Genomic DNA, 24,062 nt, shown 5'->3' with positions numbered 1-24,062 from the left:
AAAATCACTTGACCCTTTTCCATGTACATTTGAGACAAAAAGCCATGCTGACTGGCCTGGGGTCCTTGGACATAAAGGAAATTTTTTTGCCCAGCTGAGAAGAAATTGGCAACAGCTTTGCCCCCAGAAAATCAGCACCTAACTGCAAGCATGTCCTCCTTCCTCTCATACAACTGCACCACTACAGTGAAACCACTCTGCTGCATCAGCTGAAATTTCAGTGGCAGCAGTGCCCACATAGAGATTATAGAGATTTTTATTTTGACTTTGCACAATCTACTTCCTAGAAAGAAAAAGTGCTGTGAAGAAAAGGAGGAGCGAAAGACAATTCATTTCTAAACAGTGGTGCAAAATGTGAGTTAGCATGGAAAGCCCTGTCAACTAGTGATCTCTGAAAGATGTTTTGAACCAGTGGAGAGACATCCCTTTAGTGTACAACACCACAGGCAGATGCTTTGAATGGGATACTGACCACAGGAAACAGAGATTCCACAATTTAAGCTATCAAGGCACAAAATATGCCATGTAGGAAGGGTACAGGACGGGCTCCTGAAACACAAAGGAGTTTTAAATGTTAGTAAGACACTACCATCTCGTCTAAAGATCCCAGAAGATAAAACTGCTGAGACAAGTTCAGGCGAGCACTCCCGCTAGATCTCTGGGCAAAGAAGCGCATCCAGATCAGCAACCAGTAAATGTTTATTTCCAGTGGTCAGAGGCTGCCAGGAGCGCAGATTCTGGTTACTCCATCAACCCCACACAGTACTCATATCAGACAGACAGCTTTCACCCTGCTGGATGCTCACCTTGCCAACCTCAGGCTACATCCACCCCGCAGGGATGGCAACAGGATCTCTGGCTAAACCCAACGCACACACGTGAAAATCAGTGCAGGTACTGCCCAGAGAACTGCTGCGCATATGGCTGCTAAACTTACTGGAGCTGAAAAGTGTAATGGGGTGTATTCATTAGTATTTTCTATTAAGAAAAATGCTTAAGTTCCCATGGATACAGACCTGTTTCAGACTATTTACAATAAAAAAGTTGTAATTCTTCTCAAAAGAAATAGAAAAAGAAAGAGTGTCATTTGAGGGTGGTTTGGGTTTGTTTTTCTTTTTGACCCAAAGACCTATTTTGAAACACAAACCAAGAAGTAAATAACAGGCCTTTTAATACTAAATTTATACACCCAGAAACTAAGTTTTCAATGAGCTCAGAGACCAAAACTCAGACACTTACCACTACCATGTAGTTCAATACACTTGTAACAGATTCAAGACCGTTTAAAAGAAAGTTCAAACTCCATTTGTACTCCAACAGCAAGAGCTGGCTTTTCTTCCAAGCCTCTTCACAAACCTCTTGTTCAATAATGAGCTTTCAAAACTATAGTAAAATTCATTGCTCCCTTTATACTCATCTCATTATCCTGGCCGCTTGCTGTGCTTGCTCCTTTTAATGGATGGAGCAAGTATTAGCTTGATTTCCTACCACACATCAAGTTTTCAGCTGAGTTTATTAATATACATCTCTAACAAATGATAAGATCTCTATTAATTTACTATTATATGCATAAAGCTGGAGATTTTATTTTTGCCTTGCATCTGACAGATAGTGAGAGCACATCCTACTTTTCTGATGTGCTCTAACTTTTGCATGCAGGCACAAATGATAAGAGGAATTCAAATCAAGGCCAGAACTCAGTTATCATAAAAGAACTGAATTGAATATATCCATTTGCATCCATATGTAGAAGACAAAAAATAAAAGCACAAAGAAGTGCCTCAGGAATACTGCAGTCAATATGCAACAAAAGAAACTTTTAAGACCTGAAGTTGGCAACAGCACATTTTTGATGAGAAAATTAAATTAAACCACATGCCTTTTCAAAATACAGCTTACTGAGAAAGTAAAGAAAGTAATCTAAACCAAAACAGTTAAAAAAAATTTAATTGCTACATTTTCCAGACTTTGTTTACGAGGTCTTGCACATTCAATATGGATAGCCAAGCGTGAATTCAGATGAAGCAGCATAAAGGAAGGGGAGTTGAAATTATTGCTGACAAATCATGGAAGTCCCACCACTCTGGGTGACTCCAAACTCAGCAGACATGTCAGGACAACGAAGCAAGATGCTCTGCTGTTGGCAAACCTGTGCTGACACAGACACTAATTGTTTTTCCAGTGGTAGGCTCATATTTTTTTTGTCTAACAGAAATGCAGATCACTTCTTAAGTTTCATAACTGGAAATTAGCCAACAGCATTCACAAACTCACCTCAGTCACCAAGCATCCTGTGATGCCCTTGGCTGAAGGCAACAGCCAGAATCTGGCATCTATAGAAATGCTGTAAAAATTTAAAATCACAAGCACAGAAAAGCTCTGGAGAGAACTCTAAACCTAAGGAACCTGCCTATTGCAAGTCCAGGGCAGCAAGGGCTGGTCCCTCTGATGACATGAATGGCCATACTGCTTGCTCCTGTAAAGGAAAATGCCAGGGGGGCACCTGCTCCTTACAAGTACAGCTGCTGCCAGGGCTGGCTGCAGGAGCCCCAGCCATCCTCACTGCTGCAGCTCACCCTACCTGGCTGCAACACAGCGAGATGCCAACCTAAACCTTCCATGAGTTTTCCAATGGTTTTGGCACTACAAGTTTGTCACTTCTGCTTTTATGCCCTACTTAGTACAGAGGCGTAACAAATGGATGAGGATTTCATGTGTTACTGCTCTGCAACAATGATAAAACAGTAGTAGCTGATGCACACATCTACTTGTATTTAACTCGTGGATTTAAGCACTCAAACCTTTTCAAAGAGTGGAAAAGAAGCACCACAATAATTTCCAGAATTCCCCGCTACTGCAAGGACAGGTCTAAGCTTCTCACTACCGATCAAGCTCATTTTAATAGTCCCCACAAAATTTGTTTATTGAAATTTACTGTGGGGCTGAGGATAAGTTTGGTTTATTTTCTGCATTAATTTGCAAAGCCAGAGCTGTGTGCTGGAACTTTTAAACAAAGTGCTGGAGTCAGCAGGACCCGAGGTTCTGCCCAACCACTGATTCACTGTCTGACCTTGAAGAAGTCCCTCACCTCATCATAAATCTGCCAGGCAGCTGTGAAACTGGATGAAAGCAGGACTACCCCACAAAATGCATGCTGCAACTCGTTTGGCCTTCTGTTAAATAAACATAACGCCCCCTCAAAACAAACCCGACCAACTAAACAATGTGTTTTTTTCTGTATACAAAGCACTTTGTACTGTACAAAAATGGAGTGCTTTACCAAGTGGGAGGGAAATGGATGTAAATATTTACACATGTACTGCAAAGAGCTGTTACTCACTCTAGGGATGTGCATGCTGGTAGCTGTATGATTCAAGAGCTACATCAGCATAGTGGGGGTGCCTTCACTAGACGAAAATAACATGTTGGTTTCTGGAAAGCATGCACTGTGCCAAGGAGGGTAAGGAAAAAACTGACATTAAGGGGACAGTTCCTGCCAGATTGGAAACCAATTTAGCTTCAAATAAAACAAAGCTACAAGTGCTCAGAGCTTAATTACAGGAGTAGATGAAACTACTATCTTAGCATCCAGATTTTTGTTCCGCTTGTTCATGATCTCACAAACTCTTCCAAAAGGCAAGAGTATTTTGGACTGGTAAGTAAGTCTGGAAATACAGAGGACAGCTATTTCTCCTTATGTAACTTGTGCTTGATTGCCTCTGGGAGTCCTCTGCTTTTAACCCCTTGTGTTCTCAGAGGGGTGTCCACGTCTTCAGTGGTTACACCAAGTGTCAATATTCAAATCTGATCACTAATTGGTTTGGCTACAACTTCCTGAGAAAATTCAGACAACTTCCTTGTCAACCTATGACATTGCCCCTTATGCCTGCCAAGAAAAGTTAATGCTAAGATTGGGAAGGGGTCACTTTGGCCAGTAACTCACCTGCTTCTGTTGTGTCCTGCTGCAAATGCAGGACCTGCTACTTTACATCCCTCCACACTTGAGCTACTATGGAGGTGACAGGACACTGTCTTCAGAGTAACACTTCTACTAGTGTATTTCGATCACTGACACATAATCCCAAATGCAAACTAAAAACAGAGGTAAAACCTGTGCTGTGTAAGGAAAAGAGGCTGACTGGATTCCCTTTCACATGGCAAAGTCCAACACCATTAATTCACGGGTCCTAACAGCTCAAGATACCACTTACCAGTGTTGAAAAAACCTGGAGCCAGGTTCCAACAGCTTCCTTATCAGTTAATTTCATCTTCCATTATAAAAATTAGTCTGTCCCTTTAGAAATTTCTCAACAAAAGAGAATTGGCTACTATTTCCCATTGCTATCACTTCTAAGGTGAGTTTGCTTTACAAGTGTCAGTGTGGCAATGCTTGTCTCTGGTTTGCTATTCAATTGCACACTTCTAATAAGACATTTCTTTCCATTTTCATACATAAATAGAGGAAGCACTGCTTGTAATTGCAACCTTGAACCACACGTGATAAGGTGCTTAGTATTTACATAACATCCGCACCAAAACTGATAAGAGCATTACGTTGTACACAAGTTAGAAGTTATGCAAAAAATGCATGACTTGAGAGCAGCTTCCACAGCTCTGAATCTCTGTGGTGTCTGAATTTTTTTGTCGACTTCAAGCTCTAATCTGCTCTAAGGACATAATGTACAGTACGCTGTTTGTTCAGCTTGTGGAGAGTCAGATTTAAGGATTTCATATTCAAACAGGACTGACTCAAGTAGCAATGTTCAAGGACTTTTCAAAGTGCATCTGTGGAGCTTATCAATACCACAAGCTGAATACTACTCTACCTGACTGTGTTTTCTTTAGCCAAGGCCTCGGGTTTTGTTTAATCTAGTATCAGCATGAAGCTATAATTGAAAAATCAAGCCTTCACTTAGAAAACTCCTGTAGGCTACTGTTGTCCACCATTTTTTCTACAGATATGGACCTGCATGTGATGCAGAGTAAACACATTCTAAGTCTGTTGATTTTAAGAAACAGTTCATATATATGTATGTGAGCACCTACACATACATTTCCCCATTTCATCATCTATACAACATATGTACACATGACAATACTTTCCAGAAGACCCATATCAGCATATAAGGGGCATTAAGACACTGCACTGCATTGCAATAGCTCTGCTCATTTCTGAAATGTGAACAAATGCATTTGATGCGTACACTGTCAGCAAGCTTGGGATTAACAGAGATCAGCAACCAATTTGGAGTAATTGAATATTCACAGCAGTGTCTGGTCTGATCTGTTAACACAGTCACATGCAGGGAATGCAGGGCAAGCGTTTTTAAAAATGCCCAGAAAAACAGCCCAGAAGAAAACCAAGGGTACTGCTTAAGAAAAAATGGGCCCCCAGCAGCCCTATGCTTCTTGGCCTCCTGTTCACCTTCCGCACAGTCTTTGCTGGCTGCAGCCCGTAGCCACATCAAGGGTTTTGTTCATGTACAAACTCAGTGCAGTGATCACATTCTTCCTAGAACTACATGCTCATGTGCTGGACTTACCGAGCCTTTGTCACGCTCCCTTTGCTCTCCTGATCACGCAGCAACACTGCCCTCTCTTTCCCCCCCCACTGAGGACATGTGAAAAACATTAACATATCTCAAATGCCTAGCAGACCTTGAAGTATCCTTGTCAGAACTTTACATTTCCTGGGCAAATCTTGTGGTGACAGAAGCCCTCTGTAATTGCATTTAAGCCATTAATGATGCACTGATAACGCCAATGAAGTCTGACCATCAGATTTCAATGTGTATTAAATGCCTGCCTGAAAGCAGCATTAATAATGGAATGGATTTATTATTTTCTTCTAATTAGAACTCCTTGCTGATGCTAGTGAAAAAAACACACTTTCAAGAGAGAAATAATCAGCAGTAAAATACATGTAATTATTTTCATTATAGGCCTGTGTCACTTCTACCTATTAAGATTGCTCCCTTCCCAAATCTGTTTCCCAATTCTGCTACATGTGGAAAGCTTAGGACAAAGTATTCAGTGGCAGGTACACATCTCACTAGAAATGCATGGTTTTTCAAAGTAGCTTATTTTATCGTCACAGGCAAAACAGTACTTTTGTGTCATTCAGGCATACAATAACCCTGGTGATTTGATACATGAACATTCTCCGAGGCCGTTCTTTGGAGAGGCACGTTTAACTTAAAAATGGAACAACTGTTTCCAAGAGGCAAGATTTTATCTTTCCTGTAAAAGTCATCAGCTCTACAAAGTTACAAATCACCAGAGAAAAATCCTGCAGCAAGCCTTCAGTAGAGGCTCAGACATTTAGCAGCCAAACACCTTGGGAAAGGACTCCTGCCCTTGGTGTGGTCTGGATGCTGCTGAGCAAGAGCTCCTGGAGCTTCCCTCGGCAGCTCCAACATGCTGTTCATGCTGTCCCTGACCAAAGCCTGGAACGGAGGATGAAAAGGCCATCTGATCCTTGTGTTCCTCGTGAGCTGAAGGAGGCTCTGTGAGGCTGCTGCTGTGTTGAGGTTTGCTGCGTTTGCAGTGAGGTCTCCCCGCTGCCCTCCTGCTGGCTGGGGAGCACAGTGGGTCCATCACCCACCCAGACAGATCCCATGCTCCCAGCTGGGGAGCACAGTGGGTCCATCACCCACCCAGACAGATCCCGTGCTCCCAGCTGGGGAGCACAGTGGGTCCATCACCCACCCAGACAGATCCCGTGCTCCCAGCTGGGGAGCACAGTGGGTCCATCACCCACCCAGACACATCCCATGCTCCCAGCTGGGGAGCATAGTGGGTCCATCACCCACCCAGACAGATCCCATGCTCCCAGCTGGGGAGCACAGTGGGTCCATCACCCATCCAGACAGATCCCGTGCTCCCAGCCCCAGGAACTGCCAGCCTGCCCCGTGCCCCGATATGTGAGCATGTGTACTCAGGTGTCAGAGAGAAAAGCAGGGAGCAAGGCTGCAGGGATGAAGAAGTAGGATGAATGATGAATGGGAGCTGAATCTGAAGAAGAAGCTTGGGGAGACCAAACAAATAAAAGCACAGGAGCTCATGCACGGAAGACAGAACAAAGGGCAGATAGGAGGCACAAAAAAAACCCCTCAAACAAACAAAAATAATAAACAAGGAAGATTACTAGGGTGCTTTGAGGAAACACCCTTTACTTTTACCCCCATTTGTACACATCCTTATAACTCCAGAACATCCAGAAGCTGCTTAGAGATGACTCATGCTGCTCCCCCTGGTACAGGTCCCTCTTCTCTCCAGTGCGTGCCACAACCCCCTGGTTGCAAATGGGCAGGACACTGCTTTTTCTACAGTGCAAAAAGGGGACCTGCAGCATTTCTGAACTCTCCAGGGTATGACTTTGCAACACAGAGGGGTTTTCTCCATGTACATTTTGTGACTGTTCTTGGTAAAGTCAGCTTGGGTAGATAAATCTCCTTAAATCGTCTCTCAGCTTCACCATGTGTATGCTAAACAGGACCTGGCTTGTTTTACAAAATAAAGAGTGCTGGATGAGGAGGAGGCACATGACCTACACTAACATTTTCTTCCTCTGCTTTAGCATAAATAAAAGCACCACTATGAAAGAGTGCCTAAAGTTCCTTTTGCAGCTAACACTGAAAGAGTTTATTATCACACTGCAGAAATGCTTCAGGGGAAATCTTGCTCTGATAGTGTTCTCATGAGAACACTTGACGTTTTCAAACAAGTCACTTTGAAATGTTCAAGAATACAAATGTCATGAGGCTCCCAAAGGTGCAATGACACATCTTCACATCTTATCACAAAGGGAAGCTCCTGTGTTGCCTTCTTAAAGAACCTGAAGCTCTGCAAGAAGTACCTCATCTTTCAAACAGCATTTCAAACATCAAGCTTTGAAAGTGATCTGGCATTGAAATACCAGTCTGGTTGTTCAGATTTAGTTTGCTTAAAGTCAGCTTGTATAGTGAAGAGTACCTGGAGCTGCAGAAGATTCTCCTTTGTTTCTTTATTCTCTGGTACATAGAGGTAACACAGATTTCAGGAACTGCTTGAGTGACCACAGGACAGGGCAAAGATCTAATGAGGTTTCCATCTACAGAACCAGCACCACGCAGCCAGAGGCACTGCAGCCTTCCCCAGAGGAGCAGCCAGTAGACACAGTCTCCCTTCCTACAGATTCATTATTCCACCTCGTCATACCTGCTGTCCAGCCCATGGGCTGGGATCACCAGCACATCTAATGCAGTAACCCGCACACCTGCCCAATGGCTACACTTTTTAAATTACTCCAATGACCTGAAATAGCAATGAAAATAAATATTTTTCACAGCTCAAACTCAAAAGTACAGTCTTCAGTCCCTGATGGAGAAGTGGGGTGGAAATGGAACATGGCTCAAACAGTGGTTCCCAGGGGGCTGACTGTAAAGGAGAGAGAGAGGATGGCCTCTGGACACCACTATCAACTTTTTTTAAATGGTGCTAGCACATGCACTAGCATTTTCTCAGAAGCCATCATTGTGTAAAATTCTGTCCAGAATTACCCAGTCATTTGACTTTTTAATTAAAAAAAAATATGACATTTAAAAATCCATTTAATAAAACATAGGGGTGCTCTAGGTCACTTGTGTTTTGCTCAACTAATCTCTCCAAGTAAAAATCTCAGGGGCCATCCAGCATTTATCTGCACTGTAAGGTACAAAGCCTCACCAGAGCAAAACTGAGCAATGCCCTGTTGCAGAGCAAAGTATGCTCGCATGTAATTGTGCTTAACCTAAACCATATGTTCCTAAAAACACCAACAATGCTGAACAATGAGACCAGCCTCACATCCAAGGGAATTTAGGAACAGGGGAACAAGCGAAGTGACAAGCTTGTTCATCACGGAGCTACAGATTCATTGTTGTCATAGTTTTTTGGCACGATGCTGCCTGAATTCCTTCCCATGTTTTGTGAACAGCTGAACTGTGTTCCCTTACAAAAGAAATTAAGATGGCAGCCTGTGTACATCTGCTTTAATCTTAAAACAAAGAGTTTTGCTATCTTTAGTACAAGCATAATAAAGGCACCAAAAAAAGACAGATGGTTTGGATTTTCTTTGCAGAAAGCAAGAGAGAAGACTGACATCTCAACTATTTACGTAGCCACAACCATTACGTGGCCACAGCGAACCAGAGGGGATGCAGAAAGTACCTCTTTGTCAGCATCTCAGATGCCAACTGCTTTTAGTCAGGTCTTCTAAAAAGCATAAAACAACTCTGCTCACAGATAAATGCTTTTGTTCATAAAGATTTAATTTATATGGGTAGGAAAACACTTAACAACGGCTACACTAATGCCAAACAAATTAATTTCAGTAAAGCTAGAGCAAACACTACTGTTCTGTTTAGGCAGCACAGAACAAAACCCTTGAAAATCCAACATTAAGGGAGTTATTTATGGTCATTGCTCAGCCCTCCTGCCCCCATCATTTGTGCATTAGAAATTTCCTGACTGCTCACTTGCAAACTCCCTGACTTCTGACCAAAACTGGCCACACACTGATAGCCTGAAAGTTCATTCTGCAGGGATAATATAATCACCCTGGTCTGGCAGTTGGGAAGGGTTTTGGGGTTTGGTGTTTAGGTTTTTGTTTTGTTTTGCATTGGTGTTTTTTTACAATTCAACCTTTCTTTTAAAATATCTCACTTCAGGATTAAAACTTTCCCCTTCCTGAAATCAATCAAACTGAGAGTGGTTTTGGCAGAAAGGGAAGTAACAGGAAAAAAGTAAGGACAGAACATGTGCAACACATCCAAGAAGTAATTCATAGCTTGCTTTGGTAGTTTTTTATGTAATAGATACATAGTTCAGGGAAGAGCACACAAAAAGAGGCTTTCCCTATTACCCTTTAACAAACATTCAGAGAATGGCAGTCACGTAAAAATATCACCCCCGATATAAAGGGATAAAAATACAAGCTGAATTAGCTTGTGAATTAGGGGCCGAAAAATATTCTCTGATACAGATATTGCTTCTTTCAGCATAATTAAATGCCTTTTTAATACTTCCATGTCGGAGAATGTAAGAGATCCAAATTAATGATTTTTCCAATTAGCAAGTATTTATAAAGTAAAAGAAGATGGTACACATGGAAAAAATCCAAAACACTTGTTCAATTTGTGAGTGCTTCCACTTGAACCAGTGCTCAAACACGGTACTGAGAGGTAACACTTGGGGTTTAGAAGCAGCATTTCCATTAAGGAAAACATTTGCTGCAGTTGCATGAAATCCTTACCAGGCACGGGGTGCCTTTTATGCATTGCAGTTACACTCCATTAAATGCTTCCCAGGAGGGCTGGGGTGGCATGGCTCAGTGGCCCTGTGGGACACATGGGCTTGCAGGGCACATGCAGCCTCTGCTGCGTCACTTGCTTCCCTGGCATCTTTCTGCAAAGAGCATGGGATGGAGCAAGCATGGGCAAGCAGGGCATGGCCACCCCTCCTCGCAGCTCCTTCCAGGAGATGCCCCACAGGCTGGGCCACCAAAGGGCCCTGGGGACAGCCAAGTGCAGTTGTGCAAGGCAGGGAGTCCAGGCTCCCTGCGGATGCTCCCGGAGGAAGCTGCCGGCTCACATCTGTCATGAGCTCCGTTTACAGGCGCGCCAACAGATGCTTGCAGCGAGAGTCGCTGAACTTTGACATCCAACATAAAGATGTAAACACTTCTCCACAGAAGATAAATCCTGAGTACTAAAAGGCGCTCTGGCTGACTTCTGGCCCTCCCCAACCCCACATCATCCACCAAAACCAAAACTCCCACACATATCCCTTAAAAACAACAACAGTAAGAAAGGCCCAAAGCACAAAAAAACCCAAGAAATTAACATACTAATAGCCACAGCACCCAGATTTTTTAAGTATTCTAACCAGTAGAATTATTAGAAGTAAGCCAAATATAACTGACTGGAGAATAAAATGAACTTTACAATGTTTAGACAGATGGAATCTGATTTCCTGCTGTAAAGCTGCTGAATTTGGCATTGACCCTGAGCCCCAAAGGCAGGGGATCTGCTGCCCAAAACACACACGAGCTACCCAATGTCCGGAATCAGTAGTCACTAACCTTCATATGCACCATTAAATTAAAAAGCATGAAAGTCTTTATAAATAAGGTTTGCAAAAAGAGATAGATTCATTTAACGCTAAGAGCAGCCAAGACCAAAGCCCACTGCATGTATTTGTGTATTTTCTTAAGAGTCTGTATATGCAAGGGAGCTCACAAAGGGCTTCTTTAAAATGCTCCCTTGTAAATGTGCATTTGAAGGGTAATAGATATTGAATTCAGGGAAATGTCCAAAAAATCACTGTTTGGAAATATTTTTAGGCCTTCATGTGGAAGAGTTAGAAGCAATCATGATGCTTTTCAATGCCAGCTAAGAAAATCCTTGTCCAGGATTTACTTCTCTGATGCCTGATCCTATGAGCTATGGATGCAGCCAAACACAGCATTTAGTGATAAACAGTCCTACTGACTTCAGTAACTTAAGCCAAGTAACTTCAGTGGTGTTATTCATACCCTGTGAATATGAACGGAAGACTCTTGTTTAAAAGGGCTCCTCACAACAGCAAAGGCCAGCACAAGAGAGTCCCAAGTGAGGGTGAGAAAGGACACAAGACAAAGAAAAGAGTCCTTATGAGAAATGCTTAGCCATTACATGCATTTGGGGCTTTCTTTTTAATTTTAAACCAAAAGCTCTCCTGGTATAACCACACAGTAATGTCAACATAATCTTATTGCTAACTCAAAAGTCAAACAAAAGGACACCCCCCCACCCCCAAACTAACCTAAACAGATAGAACAAACCCCAAACCTCAAACAAAGCCCAGGTCTACAACTTCTGAATAAGGTCACAATGAGAAACTCTCCCAGCCGTCAAACCAGAGAGAAAAAAAAAAGTGAAAACCTCCATGGAAAACATACTTGAGCTGTGTTTAACAAGGAACATCTGTAGCCTTCCAATTCCTGGGATGCAGAAATGCCACAGAAGAGCTGCAATAACTTAAACACACAGGAAAAAATACTTTTGTTGCTACCCAAACCATTTACAGGTGCCTCTGATTTGAAAGTAAGGATACCAAGCTCTACTCTGTTTGCTGACATAACACCATGCTGTGAAGGACTTCTTTGTGAAGAAAATTCACTGAAAGCTGGTTTAACTGACAAAGTCTTTACTGGTGAAATATGACATCTGTTTTTAAAGAGCCTACATTTTTTTGCATATTATCAGTCAGCTGTTTCTATCTATAATATTTGATGTAAAAGTTTCTCTCAGTCAGCTAAGTAGGTATGCAATTAAGTATCCTGAAATTTTAATGTCAGACTGAGGACAGTTTGCAGCAATTGATTCAACTTTTACTTCTCCCTGGATGAGTTTGTTCAGATAAGATTTCCCCTACAAACACATATATTAGTTATGTCTTACACGTATACAATTCTTCCCTTGCAAGGGAATAGATGTTATTAAAAATGTGTGTTCTCAGGTGCTGTTCTGGAAGTCCTCAATTCTCAAAGGCTTAAACATTGTGCTACTTATACTGACAGCAATAATTGCATTTTAAAAAAAAAGGTCCTTAGTTCACAGACTATATATTTACAGTGCTGACTATAAATTTATTGGCATTACTTATATATATATATTTGGATGTATAAATGGAAGAAAAAGTAGAGAGTCCTATTTAGGTGACTAGAAAAATGTTCTTGAAATCAATGCCATGCAAAACAACACAGCTCTTCTGAAAGATTTCACTCCTCCCCCCAAGCTTTTTCTGTTTGCTATCTATGCTTTCACTGCAGACAGCTTCACGTGTGTCTGTACAAGTCAGGAGCACAATGCAGTCCTCTTTGATCTGAAATAAGTAAAGTTCACAGTATTCAGAAAAAAAAAAGAAAAAGGATAGAAACTGGAAAGAGGTTTTTCTCAATGGAACCATTGATTACTGAATATACACAAGTAAGTAATTTCGAACAAAGCACAGAATGACAGCAGGGCTCTTAGGATTTTATTTAAACATTCACTTGAGTACTTTATAACCTCACACAACTTCATTAAAAATACAGTAAGACAATGAGGAAATTCCTGCTTTACTGTAAATAAAACCTTTAAGGAAGAAATCAGTTTAACCCCAAAACTAAATGCAGCAAAAATATCCTCAAACATGAAAAAAAATTTCAGTAACTGTAATGTCATCTTATATATGAATGTGTATCCAAATACACAAGGAAAGATTAGGACCTACCTTTTTATTCTAAATGTTCATAGACTTCATTGACATACCTAATATATTCCTACTAAGTATGAATACACTGTATTAATCACAGTAAATGACAGTAGAGTCATAGACCTGGTGTTTCCAAAACATCCAGGACAGAGCCCTTCACCAGCTCTCTGAACTAATGGAACAGAAAAACAAACAACACTACCAACCCACCCACCAGCTAGCAATCAAGTACAGCATCTTCTCTTCTGGAAAGCATGAGGTTTGTGCTTATAAAGGGAAACATATTTACCATATGAATTGTCTGCACATGGTAGCTTTTCCAGTCACTGCAGACTCCCTGTTCTGAAGGCCAGCCTGCAGGAAGCTTTGGAGAGCTACTCCAGAGCCAGCTGCAGCCCAGCATCATGAACGTGTGCTGAGGGAGGTCACACCTTTCATCTCCCACTCCTTTATCTTGGGCCAGGGTGCTGAAACACAGGCCTCACGTACTCTTCCCCTCCTTGTATTTAATGACATTTTCATCTACCCCCATACAGTGCCACATTTTTCTTCTTTTCATAAAGAGCTATGAATTCTTCATAGCTATTTGCTCAGGGAAATCCAAACTTACAATGTGATATTTCCATTTTAGTTCACCGTATCTCATGTATTGGATATTTCCCACAGACCATCAAATCAGCTATTTTTACAACCATCTCACACAGAGTATGACAACAGCAGGAAACAGTATCACAGTTGTCTATAATGATAATTAGCAAATGAACTGTTTAACTGTAACACTCAGGTAATATATACAGGAACACTTGACGAGGAATTATATCACCGTGTGATAATCTAGAAATTGCTATGCAGCTTGTTAAAATACCATTATATAATCTTACTTTCACACTGTAGGGTAGAATTCCCTACAACCACCCCTTCAGCATACAACTGCACGGTGCTACAGATTTTTGTGGCAAATTAATTTCTGCAACTCACAGAGAACGGAAAGAAAAAATTAAGAAGTAATGTACTGTGATATGAAAATTTAATAATTCTGCAAATCAACGTTGGCAAAGACTTGAAGTGCAGACTCACAAAAGTAAAATCCAAAACCAACTCCAGCAACAGAGCTTCCCAGTCCTACTGCCCTGCCAATCATGTCATAGGAAGACATGCAGAATGCTCAGTGGAAAGGTGAGAAGTGCAAAGTCTAGTAGAAGCTACTGAATCAGAGATGAATAACAATGCTGTGCTTTGATAAGGTCCCAGCATTTTCATCAGTTTGTCATTAGACTTGAACATGAGCTCCAGCTGTCAAGATGATATGGGAATCAATACACCAACCATGCTTCAAAAAGCATCATTACCCCACATTTTTGCAACCTCACCCCTTGCTTCCCCTCTCTGGTTCTTCAAAGTGATATCGAGCATTGCAGGGATTGCCAAACAGTCAGAGGTAATAGTCAAGCATTATCTCAGTTCCATTTCACCGGCTTGCAACCTTCTGCAGCCCATAGGTAACCAAACAGCAAGGGCAGGATGGTCTAAAAGCACATCAGGAAAAGCAATGGGAGAAAAGATAAGAAATGACCATTGTCAGCTAGCACAGTCCTTTTACACACTAAGTCCACTCCTGAAACCATAAGCCCTGAAAATGACTAAAGTTATCAAATGCAGTGAATTTCTACTATGCCTTTGGCTGTGCAGCTGCCAGCACAGACCTGCTGAGGAGGTGGAATGCCACATCACAGGTCTGAAGGCCGATCCCTATGTCCTTCCCATTTTGCACTACCTGATTTTAACACATGCACACTCAAATAATGGAGGCAATTTTTTGCCCAGTGATGTTTGTAACACCAGGGTTTTCTAAGCAATCAATTGGATGACATCATGGTAAAGACATGAGACTTTCCCATATTACCTGAAGTTTCAGCTCGCATTATGGACATCGTGGAAAGGCAGTAACATCACACAAAACATGTACACAGAACACGACAAACAAGCAACTTTTCTGCTGGTGGATGTCAGCACTAGGTCTGCCATTCTTTTCTGGGGCACCAAAGCAAGCTGTCCCTTTTACAGGTGCATCTGTGGTTCCCTTAAGTATAAGGATTTTGCAGCTCAAAACACTTCTAAAAGTCATGCTCTTTATGGCTACACATCCAATTACAAAATCCTGTGAAAATTACAGGTAGTCTCCCATGGAAGCATGTGGGTGACTCATACGAGGAGCTGGAGAAGGCTCGTGTTTAAGATGAAAGACCTGTTTAAGATGACATTTCCTGGAGGATGTTAGTGTAACAACACACACAACAGCCTTTCTACACTGTAGCTCAAATGTAATGGTGATGCTTTAAGGTGATGGAGCCTTCTTATTTTAGCTTGAAAAAGCCAACAGAGGAGACAGTTTCAGCCTTTCCACTTAACTGGACTTCAAATTTCAGTAAAAAATGTCAAAATATGAAACATCCCAAATCTGAGAACCAATAACCTGGCTACCAATAACTTGATGCAAGAGAAAAGGATGACAGAATCATAAAATGCCTTGGATTGGAAGAGACCTGTAAAGGTCATCTAGTCCAATCCCCCTGCTGCAAGGGGGAATACCTTCCAATAGACTATGTTGCTCAAAACCCCATTCAACATGACCTTGAAGACTTTCAGGTATCCACAGCTTCTCTGGGCAGTATGTTCCAGTGCCTCATAACCCTCTAAATAAAGAATTTCTTCCTTAATCTCATCTAAATCTACCCTCTTTTAGTTTAAAAAGCTACCCCTTGTCCCACTGCAACAGGCCCTGCTAAAAAGTTTGTCCCCAGCTTTCTTGTAGGCCCCCTTTTGGTACTGGAAGGTGCTGTAAGGTCCCCCTGGAGCCTTCTCTTCTCCATGCTGATCAACCTCAAGTTTTTCAGCCTGACCTCACAAGAGAGGCGTTCCATCCCTTTGATCATTTCCATGGCCTTCCTCCATGGCTCCAACAGGTCGATGACCTTTCAGTCAGGGGGGCTCAGACTTGGATACAGGGGTGGAGTAGAGGGGCAGAATTCCCTCCCTTGACCTACTGGCAATGCTGCTTTTGATACAATGCAAAATACACTTTGTTTCCTGGGCTGTCAACACACTGCCAGCTCATGCCCAGCTTTTCACCCTCCAGCACCCTGAAATCCCTCTTGGCAGGGCTGTTCTCAATCAATCTGTATGGATACCAGGGGATGCCTCAACACAAATGCATGGACCTTCTACTTGACCTCATAGAACTTCATGAAGTATATGCATGTGCCCACTTCTCAAGCTTGTCCAGGTCCCTCTGGATGGCATTCCGTCCTTCAGGCTTGTCAGCTGCAGCACTCAGCTTCATGTCATCTGCAAACTTGCTGAGGCTGCGCTCTATCCCACTGCCAGCGCTGTTGATACAGGCATTAAACAGTTCTGGTCCCAGTCCAGAAAGAACTCCAAGGGACATCCTTGTCACCAATTCAGCTCTTGACCACCAGTCTGGATGCAACCATCCAACCAATTCCTCATCCACCAAAGAGTTCATCCATCCAATCCCTATCTCTCCAGTTTAGAGGGAAGGATGTTGTGGGGTTCCGTGTCAAAGGCTTTACAGAAGTCCAGACAGATGACACACACAGCTCTTCCCTTCTTCACTGATGTGGTTTCTCCATCATTTTTATCCCACAGTGCCAGCACAGCAGCAATTTAATCATGAGTACATTATGTTTTGCCCATCAAAAGCCACTCTGCAATTCTGTCTGGTTCCTTTCCTGCCTGGAGAAAGGCATGCAAAGAAAGCAAGGGTTCTCTGTCTCTGAAAGACATGCTTTTGGCCATTTGCCAGCCCCAACTTTCTGTTACTGTAAGGGAATATAACCTTGGAGAGGCCACCTTCCTCCAGTAAACTACATAATCACCAACCTATGTGGAACAAGGCTCTCACACCCAGCAGCATTACTTCAGCTTTGTCAGACAATCATAGCAACTGACTGGAGAGGCAACAGAAAGAACTATTACAACCAAGTTGCACATTCAGGTCATACAAAATTAATATTTTATTCACAAACCTTTTAGCTTCCCACTATGCCTTCCACACGAGGAGAAAATGCACAGCTGGTGTCACCACAATAATTCCAGGGGTCGTGACAACAGAATGGACTGTCCCGTGCCAGGCATGCTGGCATAGATGTAACTCACCTTTGTCAGTGAGACTTGAATCTTATTGTGATTATGGAGACGTGGTGGGATGGTTCCCACATGAAATGTTGCCATGAAGGGCTACACACTGTTTAGGAGAGACAGACCAGGAAGGCACTCCAGTGCTGGAGTTGCCCTCTCGGTGAGGCAGCACTTGGAATGTATTGAGCTCTGTCTCAGGGTGGATGATGAGCCAGTCAGGAGTTTATGGGTCAGGACAAAAGGGCAGATGAGTAAGGCTGACACTCTGGGTGTTTGATCCAGGCTGCCTGACTAGGAGGAGGTGGTGGGTGAGCCCTTCTACAGGCAATTACAGCAGCTCAAAGTCACATGGGGGGGGCTTTAACTACCCTGGCATCTGCTGGAAAGCTAAACAGCAAACAAGCCAGGAGGTTCCTGGAAAACACCCCAGTCTTCAAAAGGAGCAAGAAGAAGGACACAGAAAACTACCAGCCAGGCAGCCTCACCTCAATCCCTGGAAAGGTGATAGAGTGCTTCATTCTGTAGGCCATCTCGACCCACAAAGGAGACAAGAAGGTGATCAGGAGTAGTCAGCATGGATTCACTAAAAGTAACTCATGCTTGACCAGACTGATGGCCTTCTGCGCTGAAACAACTACCTGGATGGATGCAGGGAGCACAGTAGATATTTTCTACCTTGACATCAGCAAGGCTTTTGACACTGTCTCTCACTAAATCCTCATAGGCAAACTCAGTAAGTGTTATGTTGGATGAGGGGACAGCAGAATGGATTTGGAACTGGCTGAGTGGCAGATCCCAGAAGGTGCTGATCAGTAGTACACAGTCTGGTTGGAGGTCGGTCACTCATGGTGTCCCCCAGGATTCTATACTGGGCCCAGTGTTATTTAATTTGTTCATCAGTGGCTTGGATGAGGGAATAGAGTCCCTTATTATCAAGTTCACTGCTGACACAAACCTGAGAGGAGAGGTCAATACGTCAGGTTGTGCAGCCTTTCAGAGGGACCTGGACACGTTGGAGAGCTGGGCAGAGAAGAACCTTCTGAAATTCAACAAAGGCAAGTGCAGGGTCCTGCACAGAATAATCTGGGGACCCTGGTGGACAACAAACTGTCCATGAGCAAACACTGCATCCTTATGGCCAAGAAGGCCAATGGTATCCTGGGATACATTAGGAAGAGCACTGCCAGCAGGTCAAGGGAGATGATCCTGCCCCTCTGTTCAGCCCTGGTGACTGGAGTGCTGTGTGCAGTTCTGGAGTCCAAAGTACAAGAGACATGGAGCTTCTGGAGCAGGTCCAGCTGAGACCTCTTGGTAAAGAGTCTGGAGAATCTCCTTTATTCACAGCCTTAAGAAAGGCTGAGGAAGCTGGGCCTATTCAACCTCAAGAAGAGGCAACTATGAAATGACCTCATTAATCTGTAGAAATATCTGAAGGGAGGATGTCAAGAGGATGGAGCTAAGCTCTGCTCAGTGGTGCCAAACAACAGGAAAATAAGCCACCAGCAGAAACTGATGCACAAGAAGTTCCACCTAAACACAAGTAAAAACTTCTTTACTGCAGGTAAAGGGTGATGAAGCACTGGGACAGATTGTCCAGAGATATTCAAGAACCACCTGGACACAATCCTGTGCCACGTGCTCTGGGATGACCCTGCTTGAGCAGGGAGGTTGGATCAGATGACTACTGTGGTCCCTTCCAACCTGACCTATTCTGCGATTCTGTGAGAGCTTATTTTTTACACAGTTGTGAGAAAGACAAAACATAGAGGAACAATGTCCATACCTGACCATAGTCTGTCCTGAATACAACAACTCCTTCTGCACAGGAATGAACAGTGCTGGGATAATGCTGATTATTTTCTCGCAGCCAGACCCGAGACCCCTGCAATAAAAAAAAAAACAAACAGAATTATAGATGACATAACAGAAAAACTGAAGAAATAATTCTACTCACTATTTTTCTCTGGAAATACTTCTCAAGGAATAGGAGAGAAAGAGAAACCCAAATAAGCAAGTGAAAGAAAATAAAATAATCTCTTAGCAAGTATTTGTTGGTTTCTGCTCGATCAGTAAACACAGGAGAACTACACTGAAGTGCCTTTTTTTTTCAGAAGTTCCTAAATGCCGGCAAGAGCAGCTGGAGCCAATCCTCTGATTCTCTGAGTCATGTGCCTCATGCTAGCACATGTAAAATTACAGAACCCTGTTTGAATTTACACACAGTTTAGAAGATCCACCCCAAAGCCAGCTGGCTCCCTACCTGTTTATTTTCAACCTCAGTCAGACACTCCCAGCACTTCTTTCACCTTTTTTCTAAACTACTTTCCTTTACATGGTTCTCCTCTCTTGGCTGCACAGCAATGCAGTGGATTTTAAAAAAAGACCCACTAGTAGCAAGCAAAGTTACAAAGATATTTGCTATGGAGGCATTGGAGACACCGTCAGTGAGACAAGGCAGTCTAGCAGAGCAGGTAGAGCTTAATGTTCCATCTACCACCTGGCTGGTAGTGAAGATGCAGCATTAAGAAAACAGAAATATCTAGCACGGAGAACAAGGGAGGAGGACCACAGCTGATGCTGCAGCTGCAGCAAAAGTCATCCCATAAGCAACAGACATTCAAGTTGCTCCTGCGTAGGAGAAGACTTTAGCTGGCTTGAAAACGCTTAGCAGCAGCGACCCATGGCCTGACTTCCAACCAAAACTACACTCCATTCCCTTCAAACATCTGGCTCCATATCAGGGCAACAGTATTTTAGTGGCTTTCAGAGAACAGAGATTTTTTTCACAAGAACAGTAAAATATCCTCCTAAAGAAAAAGTAAAGGAGTGATATGAAAGTGCTGGGATATACCTGAAAATCATAAGGTTTGGGTGTTCAGTCATAGAAAAAAAACAAAATAATTTTGCATGCTAGCATCCAAAGGCTGTCCTTGCCTGCACTGTCACACACAGAAACCAGACATAAAGTCTTTTTAAGGTGGATGGGGTGCAGTCCTGATTAATAATCGAGACAAATACAGATTTTTTAAATTCTGCTTCCTATTTAAGATGAGTGGCTCATAAGCTTACCATGGACTTCAGCCACATTACCAGTTACATATGCTTTTAGATAATGTGGAATAAATGTTATTCTTCTTTCTATGATGGAACAATAGCAGCACTGAGACAAAATAGTACTCATGAAGAATTTTAAAACTCTTGCTGTTTGGTACCCCTAAATGGGAAGAGCTCACCTGGGCACCAATGATCAAGCAAGAGCATCCCTCTATTTTTTGCCCCTGCATCATTTCACAAACTGCTTTCCATTTTCAATGCTGCAAACACCTGTGGAGCATTTGTCCTTTTACTTCCAAAACCTCGAGTCAGATGGTTTCTAGGCATACAGCAATTCTGAAGCAGTCCTAATGCAGTGTTCATAAACTCAAAAGTGCACGGTTAAGGCAGATGGAAGCAGAAAGGCAAGCACCAGCTCCTGAGGTGAGTGGGGGAGAGCAGAGGACTGGGATACAGTGGGGAGACCCTCCTGAGAAGTGGTAAAAGCAATAGATAAGACTTGAATATTAAATTCAAAATCCAGTAACAGCAGCTGGAACACTTCCTGGGTCTACATCAGACTCTGGTCATTGGAAAACCACGGGCACTGCTCTGTTTTTGTTCTCTTGAACACTAAAAACATCCCCATGCTGACTGGTTCAAGGGTACCTCTCACCCTGCACTTCCCAGAGGAAGCAAGGCTGATGTGAGGGATTTGCTCCTGGACTTCCTCTGCTACCTCTGCACAAGAGCCAGGAAACAGGAATGTCCTGTGTCCTTCAGGTAAGACACAGGAGCAATGATAACTTGAAGGCTACATATCTGGTACTAAGGAAAATCTACCACAACCACCATGTAGAGACCAAGGGGTTTTTTCACATTAATGCAGGTGCTGCCATCAGCTCACTGTCCCCAGGAATGCCTGAGAGAGAAAACCTGAGGCTTGCAGCTGCCCTGTGGGGCTGGGTGATGCAGAGCCCACTTAATTCACCGTGGAATTGGTCTAAAACCCATAAGCGTGTATGGAAACTCAGGGCACCTGGAATATTTCTCTGTCTGCTCTGGGGTGCCCTGACTCCCAGGAGAGCACTGACTTTGACCCTCATTCATGGAGAAAGTTTTCTAGAGTTCAAGATAGACTAGAATCCACAAAAGTGTGAAATAAATTATAGAGAGTAGTGTAGGTGTATCACTGGGTTTGAAATTTAGGTTTTGGGATTCTTAGTATGTTGTGGATGGAAGCAAGGTGGAGGGCACAGGGTGTCATCCTGGGTTTCTTCTTCCTGCTTCTTCTTCCTTCTTCTTCATGGGTTTGGGTGGCATTTTGTAATTGGGCAGAAAAAACCACATTGGAGGCTCTGTGGGATCAGTTATTGAGTTAAAAGGGAAAATTATCTAGGTGTCAGTTCTTAATTGGATAGTTTAATCTTAAAAGACCTTTTAACAAGAGATAGTTAGCCATTTTGTGCCTTCTAATGCAAAGTTGCCAAACTCACAGTAGTGAGACTGTTTTACTGATAAGAAATAATAAACACTTGAGTCCAAACATGAACTACTGTCTCAAGTGTCTTCAATCCAGACCCAGAGAAACCCACAAGCATGAGTGCACAGCAAGACAGATGATATGATGATGCACCCATGCTACACCATGCCATACAGTGAAAGCAAGGTGAGCTGAGCTTTGCCTGGGATTCCTGCATGTCCTCACTTCATTTGAGCATCATGAAGGCTGAAATTGACAGGGACCTATGGTGAGCCTCTAGCCCAGGGGCTCAAGCAGGATCTCATAAAACTGGGGTGAAAGCACTCAGTCACTCCCACAGTAGAAAGTGCTTCCTGATGTTCAATGTCAGCCTCCTGTGTTTCAGTCTGTGCGTACTGCCTCTGAGCCTGTCACTGAGCACCACCAAGAAGAGCCCCCTCCTCTTTTATCTTCCCTCTGGGTATTTACATACACTGGTGAGATTCCCTCTGAGCCTTATCCAGGCTTGAGAATTCTCAGCTCTCTCAGCTTGTCCTAGGAGAGAGACCTTCATGATATTTCTGGTCCTCTCTTAGACCCTATCCAGTATATTCATGTCCCTCCTGCACTGGGGAGCACACAACTGGACACAGAACTCCAGTTCACAGCTCCCCAGGGCTGGGAAGAGGGGTAGGATCACCTCCATCAACTTGCAGGCAACACTTTACTAACATGTTCAACAGTAGTGTCTATAGAAACCTCATGAGATGAGATACTGCTGACTTAACAGAGGACACCAGGAGAAAGAATCCTCAGCTCATTAAGCCACGTCACTCAGTCAGACAATCACTGTTTCACATTTGAATGTTTTTTTGTTATTAGTGGGATGGTTATGGCATAAAATGAAAGGACTACAAGGTTGTCCAGCTCTCAGAAAATTTTTATTTCACTGGTCTTTTTTGCCTTGACCTAATAACCCCACAGGAGCAAGGCACAGCAAAGCTTTCCCAGCAAGGCACAGCAAAGCTTTCCCCCACAGCAAACACAAATTGCAAGGGATTTAATGATGGTGGCTACTGTCACCATCAGGCTCTGGAGACCTTGACAGCTTGAAGACCAGATGCGTGTACTACTGTCACCCTAAGCAGCAAAGAGAATTTGGTCCCAGCCTACACACACCATCCTCCCCTCCCTCCCCAGAAATACTTTTGCCAGCCTGCTGCTGGACACTAAAGGTCTGTCCTGGTCAGTCTCCACCGTCTCCTTCTACGTGAATTCAATGCACCTAAATGCACACATAAAGAGCAAAAAAACCTATCTGCCAAAATGCAGTAAAGTTCTTGAAGTGCTTCAGGACAACCAAACCTCTGTTATTCCACTGGTTTATTATTTGCCAGCATCTCAGAAGCTCAAGTAACGTGAAGTTTATGCTTTCAAGAGCAATGAAAAGCTTGTAAACACTAAGCCGCAACAAAATTTGCCAAAACCTCAGCATTTAAAATAGCCTCTCAGAAGGAGAAGAATGTTTTCCATCTTGAAATTAAATAATTAATGCTGCAAAATGTTTTTCTGGCTGTGAAGGGGAAAAGAAGGGGCCTGCACAGAAGCCTTCACTTCGTTGAACTAGTGCTATAATAAGCTTTTTAAAGCAGGGAAAGGGGTTGATTTAAACAAATGTACATTGTTAGGGGTCAATAGCTGCTATTCAAAGAAGGCTGGAACAATGCAGCTCACAAAGCTGGAGGCATCTGGAATGCAAATACAACATGTTCCCTGGCAAGGTAGCTCTACAATGGAGCGTCTGTCCATGGGCCTGCTCCTATGGGTGGGGCAAAACAAAAAGGTCTTGGCAAGAGATACCCCGTCAGCTATGCAAGCTACAGACATTGATCCAGCTGCCATCCCTCTGCAGCGCATTAGCCACGCACTGGTGACAAAATCTTCACCAGTGCCTAATTTATGGACAAGACTTGGCATACAGGACCCACCAGAGGAAAGAATCCTCTCAATGCACATGGTGGCTACACTGACCTCAACCTCTTTTGCAGGGAGAAGCTTGGTGTCTTGGGTTACTCCAGAGCACTCTGACAGCCAGCCTTCTGCGGTAATAGGGCAAAGAAAGCTATGGAGCACTAACTACAGCTCAATGTTT

General features: G+C 43.1%; 1 protein-coding gene across 1 annotated transcript in view; it reads right to left on the bottom strand.

Annotated features, from left to right (window-relative positions):
* Positions 1-24,062, bottom strand: part of MYO10 (myosin X) — a 162,939-nt gene that overhangs the window by 108,098 nt on the left and 30,779 nt on the right. The window contains exon 2 of the mRNA XM_030943561.1: positions 19,199-19,297. Within this exon, the coding sequence (XP_030799421.1) occupies positions 19,199-19,297 (99 nt within the window). The remainder of the gene's footprint in view (positions 1-19,198; positions 19,298-24,062) is intronic.

This window comes from Camarhynchus parvulus, chromosome 2 (assembly GCF_901933205.1).
Source record: "Camarhynchus parvulus chromosome 2, STF_HiC, whole genome shotgun sequence".
Classification (NCBI taxonomy): Eukaryota; Metazoa; Chordata; class Aves; order Passeriformes; family Thraupidae; genus Camarhynchus; species Camarhynchus parvulus.
Note: the sequence above shows the minus strand (reverse complement) of the source record. Positions and strands in the feature narration are given on the sequence as shown.